This window comes from Panthera onca, chromosome B1 (assembly GCF_046562875.1).
Source record: "Panthera onca isolate mPanOnc1 chromosome B1, mPanOnc1 haplotype 2, whole genome shotgun sequence".
Classification (NCBI taxonomy): domain Eukaryota; kingdom Metazoa; phylum Chordata; class Mammalia; order Carnivora; family Felidae; genus Panthera; species Panthera onca.
The window spans coordinates 39794543-39815968 of NC_138342.1; the positions used below are offsets into that span (position 1 = coordinate 39794543).

A 21426-nucleotide genomic window follows, 5' to 3' on the forward strand; every position below is an offset into this window, starting at 1 on the left:
TTGGTAATGTGGAGAGAGAAAAAAAAAACAGTTTGATCTGAAAGAATAGCAAGATCAAAAGAGAGCCTTCTCTATCATTTTCTCTTCTTCCTTCTCCTTCCTTCTCCCTTTCTCTCCCTTCCTACCTTCTTTCTCCTCCTCCTCTTCTTTGGTGTGGAGAACATATATATTCATCTCTAAATTAAATATACGTAGGTTGAAGGTCCAGTGAAAAGAAACAAGTTAATGATATAAAGAGGCAATAATGGGTACCATAAAGTTGTGGAAGGGGCAAGAGCCGGTGGCCAGAGATACCAACTTCAGAGAGAAATGAGCTTTTTTAAAGAAGGGAGAACCACTTACACAGAAATGCAGGAATGGAGAAAGAGTGAGAGGGAAGGGAAATAATGAGATTTATACATTGTGGTGCTTGGATCCACGTCAGCATGCTGTGGACTCCCTTCTAGTGAGTGGAGGTGGTGAGTTCAGGCTGTCATTTGGTGGGTGCTCAGTTAAGTGTCAGAAGAGGGGAGCTTGGCTGATAATGATAAGGAATCACTTAGGAATAAACAGAAAGTTTATCAAGAGTGTGGACTCCATTAACTTTTCAATTAGCTTACTTTCATAACATTCTGCTAACACAACCTGGAAACGTAAGAGGGGAGAAACAGCCGGTAGAGTCTCTGCATGGTGGGGAATTGACGGGGTAGACTAGTAGTAGAAAAAGGGATGGAAGTGAGGGTTGACCATGATCAGGTAGAACACCCTTGAAATATGGAACCAGAAATATAAAAACATCATAGAGCTGGGCAACCTACACAGATCAAAACCACCAATATCCTGTGAAAATCTCCATGCTAGTAATATGAATATGACCTATAAATCCCCAATGTGAAAGCTGTTCCACCTCTAGCATGTTTCCTCTATCTGCAATGGTCTTACCCTTATTCATCCTTTCATTTGCCTGACTTCATCCTTCACACTTTGGCTTGCTCTAACTTTGGCTGACAAGAGGATCAAGTGAGGTGATAGATGTAAACTACTTAGAATAGTGCCTAACATAGAAATGTTTTACTGATGCTCAGTAAACGTCCAGGAAAGAAAAAAAAAAAGAGACAAAAAAATGCAGGATGATATTACTAAAACGCAGGATGATATTACCTACAGGAGATAAGCCCTTATTGCTTGAGGCATTGACGTCTCCTTTTTTTTGTCCAGCAGTTAGTCAGGAAACCAATCCTGGGAAACATCATGATCTGTGCTTAAGTCACTCTCTGTTAATAAGTATAGAGAAAAAGAAATGGTGGTTTATGAATCCTAAAATCCGCTTGTGTATCACTTCAGGAAACATTGTTATATGTAGAACGTTTTGAGGCAAACAAACAAAAAACACCCTTATATATGTTCTATGCTAAAGCAGTGACCTGAAAGAATGAATGTTTCTCTTTCGCCTATATAACTGGATAAGAAGTATCAATGGTCATAGAAAAAATCATACTATTTTATAAAAATGTTTCCTGATAAATTCTTAGTCTACTGCTGCCATGCTAATCTTTGAATGTTTAAGAAAAAATAGGACAGTAGAAGTCAGTGGATTAATAGCTATCACTTATTAAGCACCTATTACATGATGTGGTGTAGTCTTAATAACACTGTTGTAGATATTATTGGATTCGTTATACCTGTGGGGTTTAGAGATGGTACCTTAGATCATTTATCTAAAAATATGCAAAGCTAAGATTTAAAGCCAGGTCAAACCTAGGCACTTGGTTACTATGCCATGTTTCCTATTGGGAATTAATTATGAAGCCATTAGTTTTTTTGTAATGTTTATTTATTTATTTTTTAGGGAGAGAGTGTGAGCAGGAGTGGAGCAGAGAGAGAAAGACAGAGAATCCCTAACAGGCTCCATGCTGCCAGCACAGAGCCCAAAGCAGGACTCAAACTCATGAACCATGAGATCATGACCTAAGCTGAAATCAAGAGTTGGATGCTTAATCGACTGAGCCATACAGGTGCCCCAAAACCATTAGTTTTGAGATACTAATTACAAATAATTTGGAAAAGGTGAAATTTCCTTACATTTATATTGTATACTTTGAATATTAGTTTAAAAAAATCATCAGATGATAGGTACATTATATGAATTATAAAGAAGTAAATATATTGTTTGGCAATTAGCTAATGTGTTAAAGAAACTATGGATTTTTTCTTTCTTTCCTTTTACAAAATGGAAAGAACCCTTAGAAAAGTTATATATTAGAGGAACATTTGCAAAAACAAACTGAAGTCCATTTTAATAGTGGCCATTTGCAATGACATTCATAAATATTAATTTTTTAAACTTGACTGGATCTATTTAAATCATAAACAGGGTACATGTACCTTTCCTTGTCAAATGACACAGACATGAATGGAAAGCTAATAATTTCCCCTCACTCTTCAATCCTTCCCTTCTGAGTAAACAATTTTGATGTGTATCTCACCACATATTTTCTGTATTTATATAAAAATATACAAATATGTAAAGAATACATAAGGACAAGTTATATTACCAAATGTTTCACATTATTCTGCAAAAATTTACCTAATTTTTTACTTACTTTTACTTACAAAATATCACATTTTTAACTTAAATATTAACCTCGAATTGTCTCTAATCATTTAAATCTGAGCCAGTGATTCTCACCCTTGTTGCAGATTAGAGTCCCTCAGGGAACTTGAAAGAAAGAAATTGCCGGAGCCCCACCCCTATCGATTCCAGTTTAATTGGGCTGGGTTGAGCCTTGGCATCAAGCTCCCCTGTTGACTCTGAGGTGTAGCTGGTTAGAACCACTGATTTAAGCAATCCAAACAGGCGGCAAATACCAGCGGCCTGCCTGAATTGTCCTGGTATGCATCCTCCCAGGAAGGCCCTTCACGGAGATTATAGCATGGGTGCTGACTGGGGAAACTCTGGGAGGCCCATCTTAAATTTCAAGTCTCCTCGAGAAGGTTGGCTATCAGATAGAAAATGTAATTTTAAGTTTAATCCTAAATCCTGTTAGGGACACTCACATGACTGCAAAAAGTGCTACCAAGGCTAGGAATTTTCAGAGGCCGCGAAATGCCAGTCTTCTTGTATCAACTGAATTTATTCCCAGGGTTGACTACACTCTATAGAGATTTGCCCTTGCCTGCAGAAGTTGCTTTCCAAATTCTGCCGTCACAGGAAGCCACACCCAGAACTTGTTTCTCCCCTCCGGGAGAGGCACGTTCCCAGTGAATGTAGGAACTTGTTTGGCCTCTCCAGCCTGGTCTGGGAGAGTCTGCAAACCTCCCAAGCGGCTCCATGGGTCTGCCCTGGAGAGCTCTTCCCTGTTAGTGAAACATTTGAAGGATCGTTAGTTTTCTTCACTTTTGCTGCGCATTTGAGAAACAGTTAAGAAAATGTAAGATAGATGTACAAATGAGCTGTGGAGGTTTTGGCTCCTTTTATTTTTGTTTCAGTGGGATAAAACAATTGGCGGTCAGTGATTATTAGTTTTTAGTCTGAATTATTGCCATTATTGGCTGTCTTTTCCCAAATCCCTTTTTTCCTTTCTCAAAGCAGTTAGTTGGTCAGAAGTTTTGAGGGACCAAATGGGTTGCTGGAATTTATTTAGGAGAAAAATATTTTTGCTTAAAGCCACAGACCATGGCAGGTATACGGACAAAGTACATTACACTGAGCGAGGCCAAATCAGAATTGTAGTCTTTTTCTCAATTCCTTTCCCAGTTATAAAACAATAACATTAAAAGTTTAGATTTGTTCCTTTTACCCCTCCAAAAAAATAACTGCCAAGCGCTTCAAGTCTGGACAAACGGCCGGGGTGGGACTGTAAAAGCCCTGGACCACCCGGGCCCGGGCCCTCTGCGGGCTGGCAGCTCGGTGCTACAGCTGAGGCCGGGAAGCCAGCCTCCGCCGCGCCACGCCCCCCTGCGTCACGGGAGGCGGGGCTGCCGGCGATTGGCTGTTCGCGGAAGCTCTGCTGCTCCGGAGTCAGGCCAGGAGGGCTGGAGAAGCAGGGGGAGGTGGAGGAGGAGGAGGTCGCGGCTTTGGCTCAGGCTTCAGCCGAGCGGTTTGCGGGCTGTCTTCTGAGAAGTGGGGTTTTTTTTGTTTGTTTTCTTGTTTTTTGTTTCCCCAAAAAGCAAATGGCTGGCAGAGGCGCATAACCCGCCTCCACTCTTCGGATTTGTGTTGGGTTTTCTCTTGCACCTTGAGAGTCGTGATCGTCATGCTGTGATGTGTGCGGATGGAGGAATTGGTAAGGGTGAACGTGCGAACTCCTAGGTCTGTTTCCTTCACTTCTGTTTCACTTCTCACCCTGCTCCCCCTTCCCTTCCCCTCCCCTCTTCCTCTCCCGCTTCCCCAATAATTGCTTTCAGGTTTGATGCAGTGCCTCAAAACTAGACTTTAGGTCTGTTGTTGAACTTAAAAAACAAAACAAAACCAAAACGGAGAGACCCCGTTTTCAGTTACTTGATTTTGATTGCAAAAGAGGAATTATTTTATCTATTCTGAATGCTGGGTTTTGTGAAAAGATAAATTATGCGCGCACACACTTGTCATCTCATTGTGAAATCCAGCAGTCTAAAGGCAATTTTGGCTTTGTCTCAAGGGTAAGGAAGACAGTGGGGGTTGAAGTTGTAACCCAGTAGAAAAGCCGGGTTTATTCCTTAGGAAGGTGTTTGTGTTGGAGTTTGCTCAGAAATGGTTTTAAAGGAGCGCTGCAGAAAAGCCCGCGTTCGTCCCCGCACACATTAACTTTGCAGAACTTAATGGTTTGAGGCATCCTTCCTCTTACGTTATAAAACATAGTCATACTTTCCTATGTACAGCAGAGAGACATCAACTTGGTTAGTGAAACCCTCCAGTTTGGAGAGTCAAGCCTTTCTGCTTTTAAAGGATATATTTAAACTATTCTTAATCCTAAGGGCATGCTAACTCAGGTGTTTAGAATGTTATCTCAATAAGACCACAAAGTTTCTTGTTGCTTCTTTTCATGCTAGTTCTTTGCAAGGAGAAACAGTTCTGTAGTCTGAGAGCAAGCTTCTGAGTCTCATCAGCTCTAGAAGATTGAGCCACAAGAATGGGGGCTCTTTGTCTACCAACTGATTGCTGTACTAGAAAAGTAACTATAGAGGAGAGAGTAATTTTTATATTGGGCTAGGTCAAATATCTGAAGAGTGCCATCATAAAAAAAAAATCTTTGGCTTAAGAACAGGTGCGTGACATATGATCGTTGTAACACTGTAAAACTCCTTCAGTGCCCCAGTGTGAGTCCTCACTCCACTCTACCCCAAGGGGTAATGTCTGCTCCTTCTGGACTCTCTTCTGTTCTCATTACAAATACATATTACATACTTATATTGGGATGATTTGTTTTTATGAAAATGTGGTCATACTACATATATTGAAAAGCAAATTGGCAACATGCAAAAAGTTTTAGGGAGTTAAAAAAAATAACACTAGCTGCTAATTTTTTAAATAGTTATTTATTTGAGAGAGAGAAAAAAAACACGAGTGGGGGAGGGGCAAAGAGAGGGGGAGACAGAGAAATTGGGAGCAAGCTCCCCACTGTCAGCTCAGAGCCCAAAGCGGGGCTTGAACTCACCACGATGAGATCATGACCTGAGCCAAAGTTGGAGGCTTAGCGGACTGAGCCACCAAGGTGCCCCAGCACTAGCTGCTAATTTACCATTTGTTAAATTGTATACATAAATGGATAATCTACGCAGTCTAAAACCGGATTTCGGGAATGCTTGACCTTAGGATGGCAAGAATCAAATACTTATTTAATACAATTACTTAATGATTAAATAGAAATTGAATAGGATATTGTTTATTTTGATGTCTGTAAAACAAAGGAAATGACTTATTGGCTAGACAAGTAAACTTGTTAGAATCTATTTTTAAATTAAGAGGTCAAGAATGTTCACATACTGAAGGCTTCAGTACATGTCTCAGTTGTTGTCTGATCTAATTAGACATAGCCTTTTGGATGAAGGAAAATCAAAGAAAATGCTGCAAGCAAAATCGCTTGGGAATAGCCCAAACCCAATGCAATGGTGAAGATACATTGAATAGTTTGTGCTTGCGAGGAGGAGAATCTGTGGATCAACTCTTGGAACAATAGTGTGTGTGCTGTCTCTATTCCTGGTCGTAGTTATAGCAGCTGAACAGCTTTCCTTATCACTTAAGAAGAGGTTTGATATGAATGTACTCTCTTAAAGACCTTATTCCCTTCCTATTACCTTAGATGGATTTCTTTCACTTCAGAAATCATCTTAGCCATAGAAACGACACTTTTCATGGAGCTAGTGCCACCATTAGAGTAAGAAGTAACAGTGACACTAGTTTTGTTAAAGAGTTGTGACCTTCATGGAATCTTCTTTTGTGCTTCTAAATGAAGGGTATGTTCATGCAATGATATAAGCTGATAAAATGAGAGTATGTATTAAAACCTGTAAATCCTTTCAGGCTTTGACTCAGTAATACTGGGTCTAGAAATATATACCAAGGTAATCCTCTGAATTTTATATGAAGATTTGTAAATATGTTCATTACAGTGAACATGAATGTAATACGAAAAAGAAGAATAAACCCTGCAATAGCAAAATACCTAAATTATTGTACTATATATCTATATTGATGCAATTCAGTTTCGAAAATAGTTTTGAAAAAAATTTCATTACTTAGAAAGTATTCTAAAAAGATAAAGTATCATTTACTCACATATTCAGCTCTTACTATATATTAGGCATTGTTCTAAATTAAACATTGAACAAGACTGTTGTACTTCCTGTTTGTATACAAGTTCCTGTTTGTATCAATGGATGTATTCACTGACATATATGAAAAAAAAATTGGATTTCTAGGTGGTAGAGTTGTGGCTCTTTGAAAATATTCTTCTTCACATTCCCAAATCTTCTATGGCTACTCTTATTTTAATAATCACAAAAATACTGTTTTGAAAAATGTTGCCAAGAGATACCAAAACCGAAATTAAAACTCTGAGGTCTATATTTTATATACTAGTAAACCCTTTTCAAAGGATATTATAAACTGCAGTGAGACATAAATGAACACCCATGTGAAAAATTATGTCCAATGAAAAATAGACATAAATGGGCAATTCTCAGAGGGAAAAAATGGACTTTTTTAAGGTCAGGAGGAGAGGGATGTTTACTAAGTTAGCACACTTTCACACATCACATCAGTAAACTTGGAGAGCAAATTAAAATGTGTGAAGTTGTTTGGAAGGAAGACTTTTTAATGATATGGAAATATGTTTAGGATAGGAGGAATGAAAAGTTACAGAATCTTACTTTTGAAAAAATCCAGTTTAATGCACAGAAACTACTTTATTGGTGGAGAGTAAACCAAATGGTGATGTTACTTATGTTTGGGTGATGGGATTATGAGTGATTTCTGTTTTCTCATGGTATTCATCTGTAGTTTCTAAAATTTCTACAGTAAATATATTTTGGTTATCAGGGGAAAAAATTGCTATCCTAATAAATCAGTTTGTTCTAGAACGAAGAGTACATGGACGATATTCTCTTTGTTTTCTTTCACAAAGCCTATATACTCTCAGGGTGTAATTCCGTGTCAAGTGTCATTGTTTCCGGATTATATTTGATGGTGAGAACATGTGAAATTAAAGGGAAATCTCAAGATAAAACTTATTCTAGTCACATTCACTCTAGTGCCCCCAGCTGTTTTCTGAAATAATAAGCGGTGTTGGACTGATGAAAGCTTTATTCCTTTGCATGTCCGGTTGATCACTTCTTCTTGGGGCCCAAGCTACTAGGCCTTAATTAAACACTTCTTAATTTCTTTTTCTAAAATCTACTCATTTCATTCAAGGCCTTTCTGAATGAGGAAGAGGAGTACATGTCTATATTTCTGTCAGCCACACAAATTTATAAACTTCAACTCTGTATGTAGGAAAGGTAATAAATCATAATAGCTTAGTTATGAGAAGGTCAAAATCAGTTTTAAATTATCCAAAAATTTGGTGAAGTCTTTTTCTTCAAGGTATAGTTTTCATAACTAGCACTATTTAAAAACATTGTCGTTTCCCTTACAGGCTATAATGATACACTGAAGGTTATTGTTAAAAATCTTAATTTATAATATCTTTTCTTCACTAAAGTCTTTCCAAGACAGGTGTTCTCATATATTCTCTCTACTTACCTGTGATGCCCTTCAGCTAACAAATCAACATTTCTACCTTGTCAGGTTAGAAAAATGCCTGATTCTGAACTATTATTATACTTAAAAAAATTTTTTTTAAATGTTTATTTTTGAGAGACAGAGAGAGAGAGACAGAGTGCGGGAGGGAGACACACACAGAATCCAAAGCAGGCTCCAGCCTCTGAGCTGTCAGCACAGAGCCCGATGTGGGGCTCAAACTCATGAACCATGAAATCATGACCTAAGCTGAAGTCTGATGATGCTCAACCAACTGAGCCACCCAGGTGCCCCTGAACTATTATTATAATTTTAAGATTCCTAAACCAAGGACCTAGAGAAAAGTGAAATGTTTTCAGTAGGGCAGTGGTATTTTAAAAAATAATTCTTACTCAGAGTCCTAAGCTGTCTTTCCTCTCTCAAACTGTAACATTTCATTTGAGCTAAGTAATGCAAAAGAGGGTGTATTGTGGTCCCCAGTGCCCAATTAGTCACATTTTTTGCCTGCTTGATTTGGGTCATGGTCCAGATGGATGGGGTGATGGTAGGAATGTGTGGACAGAGTATGTCCTGTTGAGGAAGCAGTGTTGGTAACAGGCAGAGGACAGGAGGTACAGTGGGGAATATGAGCGTGGTTCCTGCCATGTTGTTGGGGTGTCCTCGCCAGCCATTGGTGCTGCTGATGTCACAAATGTGCACTCCAAGATGCCTCTGGAAATCTCTAGTAATCCCACTCCTTGTTAGGTTACTAGTCAACTGTGTTCGGAAGCACATTTTTTTCCTTTTTTCAGTCTAGCCTCCCTGCCTTTTCTCCCCCATTCCAATGTGCTTTCAACTTCTTGCAAAGGAATCCTTTAAATGTCCATATCGTATCACATCATCTTTTTTTTTTAATTTTAGTTTTAATTTTTTTAAATTTACATCTAAATTAGCATATAGTGCAACACTGATTTCAGGAGTAGATTCCTTAGTGCCCCTTAACCATTTAGCCCATCCCCCCTCCCACAACCCCTCCAGTAACCCTCAGTTTGTTCTCCATATTTGAGTCTCTTCTGTTTTGCCCCCCTCCCTGTTTTTATATTATTTTTGTTTCCCTTCCCTTATGTTCATCTGTTTTGTCTCTTAAAGTCCTCATATGAGTGAAGTCATATGGTTTTTGTCTTTCTCTGACTGACTAATTTCACTTAGCATAATACCCTCCAGTTCCATCATGTAGTTGCAAATGGCAAGATTTCTTCTTTTTGATTGCCGAGTAATACTCCATTGTATATATACACCACATCTTCTTTATCCATTCATCCATCGATGGACATTTGGGCTCTTTCCATACTTTGGCTATTGTTGATAGTGCTGCTATAAACATGGGGGTGCATGTGTCCCTTTGGAACAGCACACCTGTATCCCTAGGATAAATGCCTAGTAGTGCAACTGCTGGGTCATAGGATAGTTCTATTTTTAGTTTTTTGAGGAACCTCCATACTGTTTTCCAGAGTGGCTGCACCAGCTTGCATTCCCATCGCATATCCTCTTCATATCTTCGATGATTTCCCATTTCCTTCAAAATAAGTATAAATTTTTCATCTTAGTAAGTAAGGACTTACATGGTCCTAACCTAGATTTCCATCTTTATTTGCCCTCACTCCTTAATGTGTACTTGAAACTCCAGCCATATTGAACTACTCACTGTTACTTAAATGAACACAGGGCTTTTCAGTCTCCTAGCCTTCATTCATAATATTTCTAAAATCTACAAATCTCTCCTGTCATTTCCCAGAGTTCATTTAACATGCCCTCTCTTCCCAGAAGTCTACCCTCCACTCCCTTTCTGTCTTCCAACCTCATGTCATGTCCTCTCCTAGGACTTTCTGTTTTCTAAATTTATATACTGTATGATTACACTAGTGTTAGCTTTTTGTTGTTGTTGTTGAATTGAGTATGTTGACCTGCTCTGGGCACTTTTATTCATTCTCAAGGTACCCAGCACTGTGCCTAAGACAAGGTAAAATAAAGGAACACTAGAAGGTAAGCTCCTAGGAAGCAGAGATTTTTGTCTTTTGTTCCCTGATTTATTTCTGCTATCTGTAACATTGTTTGGCATATACTCGAAGCTCAGCCAACATTAATTGAAAGAATGAAGTTATTCAGTATGTTAGACATAGTGCATTATTTAATAAACCTCTTTACAAAACTCTGTGAGGTAGGTGATGATTATTTCTACTTTACAGATGTGGAAGCTGAGACTCAGGAGCTAAGAGCTTGCGCAAAGTGGCAGACTGTCAATCTGAGCATCAGTGACACTTGAACTTGTTAGAGCTTGTGTTTTTCTACTAGCTGCAGATTGTTGCTGCACTTATTGCTGGTTTGAAAACAGCTAATTATATCATCACTTCTTGTTCAAGATGAATGTGTTTTAAAGGGTCAGTAGCATTGTGTTGATTGTTGGAGTTGACCATTTATTATGAATTCATTTTATAATCCCATTGAATACCATTAATTTATTTTCAATATCGTTTACAGCTTTCATCTGTCCTTTATTGGTGTTTATATGCTATACCTTGTAATATAGGCATAAACGACAATTTATTGTATTAATTTTATTTTTCTGAAATGTTTATTTTGAGAGAGACAGAACTGAGCAGGGGAGGGGCAGAGAGAGAGAGAGAGAGAGAGAGAGGGAGAGAGAGAGAGAGGGAAGGAGAGAGACAGAATCCCAAGCAGGCTTCCCGCTGCCAGCATAGTCTTATGTGGGGCTCGATCCCATGAACCGTGAGATCAGCCAACACCAAGAGCAGGATGCCCAGCCAACTGAGCCACCCAGGTACCCCAAAGACAATTTAAATATACATGTCAAGACAATTAAAATTCAGGTATACCTCACTTTATTGTACTTGAACTTATCATGCTTCTCAGATGCTGAATTTTTTACAAATGGAAGGTTTATGGCAGTCCTGTGTCGAACAAGTCTGTCAGTGCCATTTTTCTAATAGCATCTGCTCATTTCATGTCTCTGTGTCACATTTTAGTAATTCTTGCCATATTTAAAACTTTTTCATTATTATAATATTTCATTACTATTGTATTTGATGTATATGATGATCAGTGATCAGTAGTTTCTGGAGATGGAATCTACTCCTGGTGAAGATGCTGTGAAGATAATTGAAATGACAACAAAGGATTTAGAATATTACATACACTTAGTTGATAAAGCAGTGGCAGAGTTTGAGAGGATTGATTCTAATTTTGAAAGAAGCCCTTTGGGCAAAATGTTGACAAATAGCATTGCGTGCTACAGAGAAACATTAGTGAAAGGAAGAGTCAGTCAATACAGCAAATGTCATTGTTATATTAAGAAATTGCCACAGTCACTTTAACCTTCAGCCACTACTGCCCTGATCAGTCAGCAGCCATCAACATTGAGGCAAGACCCTCGACCAGCAAAAAGATGACAGCTTGGCCTGAAACTCAGATAATGGTTAGCATAATTTTAGCAATAAATCAGTTTTTAATTAAGACAGGCATTAAGGTATGTACATTGTTTATTTAAGGTATTTACGTTCTCTTTGAGACATAATGCTATTTTGTACTTAATGGACTACAGTGTAATAAAAACATAACTTTTGAATACACTGAGAAATCAAAAAATTCATTGGCTTACTGTACTGTAGTGATGTGGAACCAAACTGGAATATCTCCAAGGTATACCTGTAGTTGATGTATGTGATCTGTGCGTTCATTACATTAAGTCATGTGCTGAAGTCATTTTTAGCCATTGTAAACTAATACTTCTCTGAAATACTTGTAACATATTTTAAGTCACCCAGCACTTCCAGAAGTGAATCTTTAAATAGTTTTTAGAAATTAATTAAATCTCATCCATTATACTGAAATCTCCTTTCTACAGTTCAGCTAAAGAAATGCCTGTCTTCATATATCCAGTGATACCATATACTTTTGAAGGAAACTGTGACTTAAAATTTTAGTCTTTTTTAAAAAAAGTTTATTTATTTTGAGAGAGGAGCGGGAGAGAGGGAGAGGAGAGAATCCCAAGCAGGATTCATGCTGCCAGCATAGGGCCCCATGTGGGGCTTGATCCTACAAGCTGTGAGATCATGACCTGAGTCAAAATCAAGAGTCAGATGCCCAATGAACGGAGCCACCCAGACACCCCCAAATTTTAGTCTTTGATGTGTTTATTTGGTTTGTATTTATAACTCAAGTTAATAATCTGCAAAAAACCTTTGGAAAACAATTTAATGTAGCCAATTAACTTAACCTTTAGTTTTATAAGTATATACCATCTTTCAGAGTTAAATTCTTTCCATTTTAGCTACAAATAACTCCCTTCCCTATCCATTAATTTTTTCTCTTATCCCTCATTCTTTTATTTTCTTTGCCTTGATAAAAGTTTCTGTGGTTACAAATCCAGAAAATATTCCATTTCTTGTGTATAAAAGAGTAGTTTCACTAATTATTTGAACGACAGTAACATATACACTATTGGGCTAGAAATGATTAGTTGCATAAAAATATTTAGTCATAATGAATCTATGGAGAAAATATATTTATAAATTATAAATAAGTTTTTCCAGAGCAGATTTGAGCTGCCTAGGTCAATGATTTTCAGATTCTGGTACCCAGAATTGGCATCACTTAAGCTTGTTAGAAATACAAATTCTCAGGCCCCACTGCAAACCTTTTGAATCTGAAACTGGAGTGTGTGTGTGTGTGTGTGTGTGTGTGTGTGTGTGTGTGTGTGGGCGTGCATGCGTGTGCACGTGCGTGCACAGGGGAAGAAGCCATGTTTTCACAAATTTCAGGTGATTCTGATCTGTGATAGTTTGAGAATACAGGCTTAGGGTAAGATCCTTAATGAGCAGGCCATAGTCACTGGGTTTTGGTGGACAGGTACCTGGTCTAGTTTAAAAGGTCTCTGAAAAAGACAATTCCATGGACACCTGTGTGCCATTTCAAATACTTGTGTGCTACTTGTGAGCTAGCTTCAAAAGATATAATTAAACATTTTTGTGTTTCATAAGACAAAAAGAGGGGGACATTTTTCTCATCCTTTGATCTTGGGTATATTTTTGGAGGATGATTAAAGATACAAATATGAATCCTTATGACTCTCAGTAGGGAGTTTGTGCCTAGGGAATCAAGATTTCTTACCAGAGGTCCTGAGTGTCTTTGTGGAGGTGAGGAATGATATAGGTACCTACTTTGATCATTAAAGTTGTAATTAATTAATTATATATAGAGTCTCCACATAAAAGTATTTTCATAGTGCATCTTTACAGGCTGTATTCTTTTATTTTTTATTTTTTTTACACTTATATATTTTGAGAGAGAGAGCAAGCCTGGGGAGGGGTGGGGTAGAGAGAGAGGCAGAGAATCCCAAGTAGGCTCCGTGCCATCAGCACAGACCCCGATGTGGGGCTTGAACCCACAAATCATGAGATTATGACCTGAGCCAAAACCAAGACTTGGACGCTCAACCGACTGAGCCACCAGGCACCCCATCCCCGATCTTAAATGTAGAAGCAAAACATTAACTTACTTGTATGCTTTTCTCTACCATAAGCATTTGGCTTTGTGATTAAAGTTGGGACATGTTTTGTGGGATTAGTTTTAGAATAGTTTTTCACTGAAATGAAGATATATTTTCTAATGATAAAGTGAGTATATATTTTCATGGATATGGACAGTTACAAAACATATTTAAAAGTTATCTATTAATATACTACCTCAAAATAACCAGTGTTTATGTTTTAAAAATATTTTATTCCAAATCTGTATGTATAAAGAGTGTATGTGTATATATGTGTATATATATATATATATATATATATTCATTCCACTTGAGTTCATAGTGATATACAGGTATAAATAATGGATTAAAACCTTATAAACTTATAAAACCTTATAAACTTCAAAAATTCATTTGAATATTTTTAAATTATATTTCCATTTAGATACACCACAATTTAACAATTTCTCTTTTTCTCAGCATTTGAGTTAGTGCCCTTTCCAGTGCTGAGTTGATCATCTTTCTACTCAGGGCTGAGGACAATGAGCATTTTAAGGCGTATTACCTCTTGGCTCCAGAGAAGTGAAAAAGCGGGCTAGATTACCCCAGAACTGTATGAAAGCTTGCTTTCATTGAGCATTATGAATAAAGAAATTCTTTGCTACATTCAGTGCAAAAAATACTCTGTTTTAATTACTTTTTTAAGGTTACTGGTGAAGTTGGAAATACTTTTTTCCTATGTATTTGCAGTTTGTCAGTGTCTACGTGTTTGTTCATGCCCTTCTAGCAAATATTTAAACCAGAAGTGAATAATTTTTTATATTGCTTTTATAAAATATCAAAGTAAAAAGTAGGCCATTGTGAGTGCTAATAGGAAAATTTCATTTTCATTAGGATAAAAATGAAATAAGGCAGAGCTCACAAATTAGCTGTGAAAATTTTAAGGTAGATACAAATGTGAATAAATCTTAGTAATTTTAAACATAGGGTAAGCACACTATCATACAAAATTTTAGCAGGCATAAAATCTTGTAGTCAAACTATGACTTAAATAACTTACGACATATTTATAAGTGTGCAATTTAGGAATTAATAAAAACCTACCTATATATGAATGAGTAATTAAATGGTAGTGGAGAGGATGGCTGGATTATTTTATGTGACTTCCACTAACTTGATGTATAATAATGGGTGAGTCAGTGTCTCTGAACCTCAGTTTTCTTGTGTATGAAGTATTTAGTTGGATATTGAAGATCTTTTCTAGCTTTAAATTATGAATTTTTTAAGTTGCTAAGTCTTATCACCTTTAAATGCTTTTCCTACTTGGTGAAATGTTGCCATCAAATGATTAATAAGTGCTCCATAATAGTAAGAATAGCTGCCACTTACTGATCTATTCTATGCCAGATACCTTGCATATATTCTCATTAACTCCTCACAATAAACCTAAGGACCTAAAGAGTACTTATTAATTTCCTGATGGGGAAACTGAAGATTATACAAAGTCCTACTAGGATTGAGTGATTAGGGCCAGGATTTGACCCCATGATTGCCTGAAAAGCTCTTTTTTCCACTCTGCTACTTTCCTCTCTCTTGAACAAATGTGATGGCTTGCTTTAGACGTGTATTCAGCAGTAGCATTATTGGCATTTTAGGCCAATAATTCTTTGTTGTGGTAGGGGCTGTCCTGTGATTATAATGGCATCCACGGCACCTATTCATTAGCACCCCCTCAGTTGTGACAACCGAAAATGCTTCCCGATACTGCAAATGTCCCCTGGGGAGGCAAAATTGTTCCTAGTTGAGAACCCCTAGTTTAATGCAACCTAAGTCTTCAATAGGACAAATATAATTATCTCAAGCAGAGGTAAGTGGCTTTAGGTCGTCTTGGATTACAGAAGACAAGGTAGAATAGACCAAGTAGGATCCCATCATTCAGTAATACTTATTGCACACTTATTGATTGCTTGACCTTTATCTTCTTGAGATTTTTCTTCTTTGGAGAACACTCATTTCTGGGATGCATAGTATATGACCATGAACCTTATTAGATATTAGTTAATTTATTTAAAATATTTATTTAAAATACTTATTTAATTTATTTAAAAATATTCATGGGGCGCCTGGGCGTCTGACTTTGTCTCAAGTCATGATCTCATGGTCCATAGGTTCGAGCCCTGCATCGGGCTCTGTGCTGACAGCTTGGAGCCTGGAGCCTGCTTCGGATTCTGTGTCTCCCTCTTTCTCTGCCCCTCCCCTGCTCATGCTCTGTCTCTCTCTGTCACAAAAATAAATAAACATTAACAATTTTTTTTTAATATTCATTGAGTACTTGTCATGTGGTAGGCATTGTCTGGTTATTGGTTCAAACTGTAAATAGGATGGTCTTAATGGGGAAGCAGCTATTAAATAATTACAGTTCATTCCCCTCTTTCTTACTAACAGTCTTTTACCGCATGTATTTAGAATCACAATCCAGTGTGTTTATTATGTTTTACACACACAGCTTGTCACATAGAGCTAGAATTTGTTGTCCTTTGTGTGATGAATAAAGATACCACGCCATGAAATTTGTGTTCTGCTGTTTAGGAAGGTATTTTGGCTCTTGTTTTCAAAATGGGCACTTATCTGGGTGCTAGCTTCATATCATAACTTACTTGTTTATTGATTAGGTTAGTGTTTTAATGTTCTTTGTATTTACCACTCTGAAACCTGGCCATAAACATGTCAAGGTTTGTCTCATGGAGGTTAATCTCTGAAGTATTTCAGGGAATGAGGGAATCTCATGAAGTTCATGCTTGATCCCTCTTCTGGGCTCTTTGTTCCTTGAGGGCAGGAATCATGGCATTTACATAGGACTTTTCATTATTGTGGTTGCAGTCCAGGAAAAGTGCCAGACTGGCACAGGGAACCCTTGGTGCCTGTTTATTAAACAGAAGGAAAAGTGATCTCTGAACAGTGAAAATAGGTTTCACTAAATAAGCCATAAGTTTCTGTGTTCTGCTTCCTGAAGACCATTGAGGTCATTATTAATTCAATATTTAAGCATATTGATTTTCTAAGAGAGTTGGGAGTATGAGTTAAATTTTAATAAAGTCAGATATTTGGGCATCCAAGGGAGAAACCTATAAAGTCAGACATGAGCATTCAAAACAAGGAGGCCTTCAACTACTGAAAGAGAACCTATGGATGTGTTTCCAAACGTCCTGAAGGCATCACTATATAGAACACTTTGCTGTAATGGTGCTTAGAACATTGGAACTGAATTCTCAGAAGAAAATTTATTTAAACTGTGTAAAACATAGGAAAATTCATTTACTTATTTTTGTTTTATTAAAACATTTTTTTAATGTTTATTTTTGAGAGAGAGAGAGCGAGAAAGAGAGAGCACAGACAGGGGAGGGACAGAGAGAGGGAGACAGAATCCAAAGCAGGCTCCAGGCTCTGAGCTGTCAGCACAGAGCCCGATGCGGGGCTTTAACCCATGAACCATGAGATCATGACCTGAGCCAAAGTCGGATGCTTAACTGACTGAGCCACCCAGGCACCCCTATTTTATTTTTTTTAAGTACAATGTTGTGAAAGCATGATTCTTCTTTGACAAAGTTGAATTGTTCAGTATAAATCCTGGGAAGCACTAACATGAACAAGGAAAAAAATAAAGACGATCTGGAAGGGGATACAGTTTCTGAATACCAGATGTTACAGAACAGAGGGAAAAACCGTAAGTCTGTGTAGGATCAAACCTTGATTATCCAAAGTAGTGGTATATAAGAATGCACATAAATTCCAAAATAGTAATCAAAAAACAATTTATATTTAATTTTAAAAGGCAGTCACATGCAGGGACTACACACACACACACACACACACACACACACACACACACACTTATACTCCCCTGGTTTTAACACTCTTCACACTTCATCCTGTTTTTTTTTTTTCCCACTTTGTGTTTTTTCTAATTTTATTTTTTTAATTTTTTATTTAGTTATTTTTTCTAAATATAATTTATTGTCAAGTTAGCTAACATACAGTGTATATAGTGTGTGCTCCTGGCTTTGGGAATAGATTCCCATGATTTATCGCTTACATACAACACTCAGTGCTCATGCCAACAAGTGCTGTTCTCAATGCCCATAACCCATTCCCCCTACCCCCAGCCCCCATCAACCCTCAGTTTTCTCTCTGTATTTAAGAGTCTCTTATGGTTTGCCTCCCTCTCTGTTTGAAACTATTTTTTCCCCCTTCCCTTCCCCCATGGTCTTCTGTTAAGTTTCTCAAATACCACATATGAGTGAAACATATGATATCTGTGTTTCTCTGACTGACTTATTTCACTTAGCATAATACCTTCCGGTTCCATCCACGTTGCTGCAAATGGTATGATTTCATTCTTTCTCATTGCCAAGTAGTATTCCATTGTATATATAAACCACATCTTTATCCATTCATCAGTTGATGGACACTTGAGCTCTTTCCATAATTTGGCTATTGTTGATAGTGCTGCTGTAAACATTGTGGGTACATCAGCACTCCTATATCCTTGGGATAAATTCCTAGTAGTGCTATTGCTAGGTCATAGGGTAGTTCTATTTTTAATTTTTTGAGGAACCTCCACACTGTTTTCCAGAGAGGCTGTAACCAGTTTGCATTCCCACCAACAGTGCAACTGGGTTCCTGTTTCTCCACATCCTTGCCAACGTCTGTTGTTTCGGAGTTGTTGATTTCAGCCACTCTGACTGGTGTGAGGTGGTATCTGAGTGTCATTTTGATTTGTATTTCCTTGATGAGGAGCAGTGGTGAGCATCTTTTCAAGTGTCTGTCGGCCATCTGGATGTCTTCTTTGGAAAAGTGTCTATTCATGTCTTTTGCCCATTTCTTCACTGGATTATTTATTTTTTTGGGTGTTGATTTTGATAAGTTCTTTATAGATTTTGGATACTAACCCTTTACCCAATAGGTCATTTGCACATGTCTTCTCCCATTCCTTTGGTTGCTTTTTAGTTATGCTGATTGTTCCTTTTGCTGTGCAGAAGCTTTTTATCTTGATGAGGTCCCAATAGTTGATTTTTGTTTTTGTTTCCCTTGCCTCTGGAGACATGTTGAGTACAAAGTTGCTGTAGCTGAGGTCAAAGAGGTTGCTGCCTGTTTTGTCCTCTAGGGCTTTGATGGTTTCCTGTCTTACATTTAGGCCTTTCATCCGTTTTGAGTTTATTTGTGTATGGTGTAAGAGAGTAGTCCAGTTTCATTCTTTTACATGTTGCTGTTTCATCCCAGATAAAATTGTTTTGGTACTTAAAGGGATAAACCTTAAGCTATGTGAAAAAAAATAGGTATTAAGAAAACTTCCTCCCTGAGAGTTTCACAACAAAGAAATTCAAATACCTGAGTAATTTTTAAAAATACAGTCTCCTTGTTTTATTTCCCTTTTTATGTCTACCTGTTGCAGAGTCTTTTTAGTGGTCATTTTAGGGTTACATGCTATAAACCTAAATCTGAAACTCTAATAACTTTAGCATGCACAATAAAAGATACAATGAGATCATGGAATAACTAAGCTTATATACCTTATGGAGCTGGTGTATACAAGATTGTCACAGATATTCCTCTTTTTGCTAAGTATAAGAGAGGTGGTACCTGATTCTTATGTTCGTTCCACAGATATGCATTGAAATCTACTCTGTGCCTGGTACTTTGCAGGACTAGTCTGTATGAGTGAACAAAAAAGATAGAAATCCCTCCTCTAATGGAGAGGAGAGACAAGAGCTAAAATACAAAAATAATTTTATGACGTTGGAAAGTGATGCAAAAGTTCTATGAAAAATAAAACTGGGAAGGAGAACAGGGATGGCTGAGGTGAGCCTGTGGCAGGTGGCATGAAGGAGGGGAGGAGCAATAGATTGGAGAGGACTGTGGCACCTGGGTGGCTCAGTCGGGTAAACATCTGGTTTTTGATATTCGCTCCGGTTAGGATCTTCCATTGGGGAGTTTTAGCCCCGCGTCGGGCTCTGTGCTGGCAGCATGGAGTCCACTTGGGATTCTGTCTCTCTCTCCCTCCCTCCCTCCTTCTCTCTCTCTCTCTCTCTCTCTCTCTCTCTCTCTGCCCCTCCCCTGCTCATCTGTGCTCTGTCTCTCAAATAAACACTAAAAAAAAAGATTGGAGAGGAGTTTGGGAGGCAGGTACACGTGACGCTGCCAGCTCTTGTCATAATTAAGATGAGAGCCTCTGGAGAGTTTTAAATTGTGGAAAATTCAGGATGTAACTTAGGGTTTAACGGGACTAGATGGTAGTGGTAGAGGTGATGCCATGTGGTGAGATTCTGGATTCAGCTGAATTTGCTGACTGACTGTATGTGGGTTTTGAGGAAAGGACAGGACCCCAGGCTGAGGATCCGGAAGGATGGAGCTGCCATCAACTGATAGGGCTAATCTGCAGAGGAAGCAGAAGAGCACAGTTCTGTACATGTTACCATCTAGAGAGGGGCTGCCTCGTTGGCAGGCAGATATAGGAGTCTGGAGTTTGGGGGAAGAGGTCTGAGCTGGAGGGCAGTTACATGGGGGGAACCTGTAGAAGTTCTGGTTTGATGGCCCTGGTTTCTCAGTATAGTAGAAACAAGGTCATCAGCAGGAAGAATGTTAGGAGGGAGATGTGGAAAGTTAGAGGAGAAGGTATGAAACAGTTGTCTATGAAAGTGGGAAAGTGAAGAGTTTGCAAATGCTGTGTGATTACCATCAGCAGGTGTGGCTGGCTGGTGGTCCACGGTCAGTAATTTAAAGTGACACCAGTGAGGGATGTTACACGTTTCTGACACTTTCAACTTGGAGGTACTAACTAGAACAGAGTATAACAGGGATCTGGATATAACTGATTTGAATAGAACTAGGATAAGAGTTTTGTCAAGAGAGGAAAGAAGAGCTAAGGGGTAGAGAGACTACAGAAGGAAATGATAACAGGGTTGACCACGAAATTGAATTTGGATGAGCAGGGAAGTGAGGCCATGCATGAAGGAGCAACAGTGAAAGACCGCAGTTTAGCTGCTTACAGGTCCCTGTGGGGGCAGATGATACTGAAGTCAGGTTAAAAATGAATCATTTAAAAGCAAATTTTATTTGTGTGTACTGAATCACGTTTCAAACATATGTAAAGATTGTTCTATTGAATGCACCAATAGAATGTTTTAAAATTAAATACAAATATTTGAACTTGTTAACTTTAGTTTTTCAAATGAAGTGTGTCTTTAGTTCTTTTTTTTCTCTAAATGACATAAATTCAGATTTTTTATAGTCATCGTCTTCTTTCTTCCAACCCTCATGTTCTTTGGATTACGCTTGGGTAACCAACCACTCACCAAGCTATGTCCCTTGGGTAAATTTCTCAATCGCTCTGAGCCTCAGTTTTCTCATCCTAACATGGGGATAATTGTATGTCCTTTGTTGTAAGGATTAAAGTTACTGTATATTTATCCCCAGCACAGAACTCGGCATGTCTTTCTAAGTGGCAGATATTGTTATGATCTTAGGTTTACTGAATTAATATTTTATTAGAGTTGAATAGCTAAATCTCAAAAACATGCTTTTCTGTCATCTCAATATTTAGGAGTACTATCTAGAATTACCAATGTCAAAACATAGTATTAAAAATTGTTATTAACTTTTAATATATGTTTTTTCAGCTTTAAGAATAGACAAAGGCATATTGGGA

The 21426-nt window shown here is 38.0% G+C and overlaps 1 protein-coding gene across 2 annotated transcripts in view; it reads left to right on the forward strand.

Moving 5' to 3' along the window:
* The first annotated feature begins 3992 nt into the window (after nt 1-3992).
* The window catches only part of ATP10D (ATPase phospholipid transporting 10D (putative)), a 109610-nt gene continuing 92176 nt past the window's right edge, over nt 3993-21426 (forward strand). Inside the window, exon 1 of one of the 2 annotated variants that reach the window (XM_078446141.2) lies at nt 3993-4291. In XM_078446141.2, the coding sequence (XP_078302267.2) occupies nt 4254-4291 (38 nt within the window). In that variant the 5' untranslated portion in view covers nt 3993-4253. The remainder of the gene's footprint in view (nt 4292-21426) is intronic. The other variant, XM_060655090.3, reaches the window with a different exon arrangement.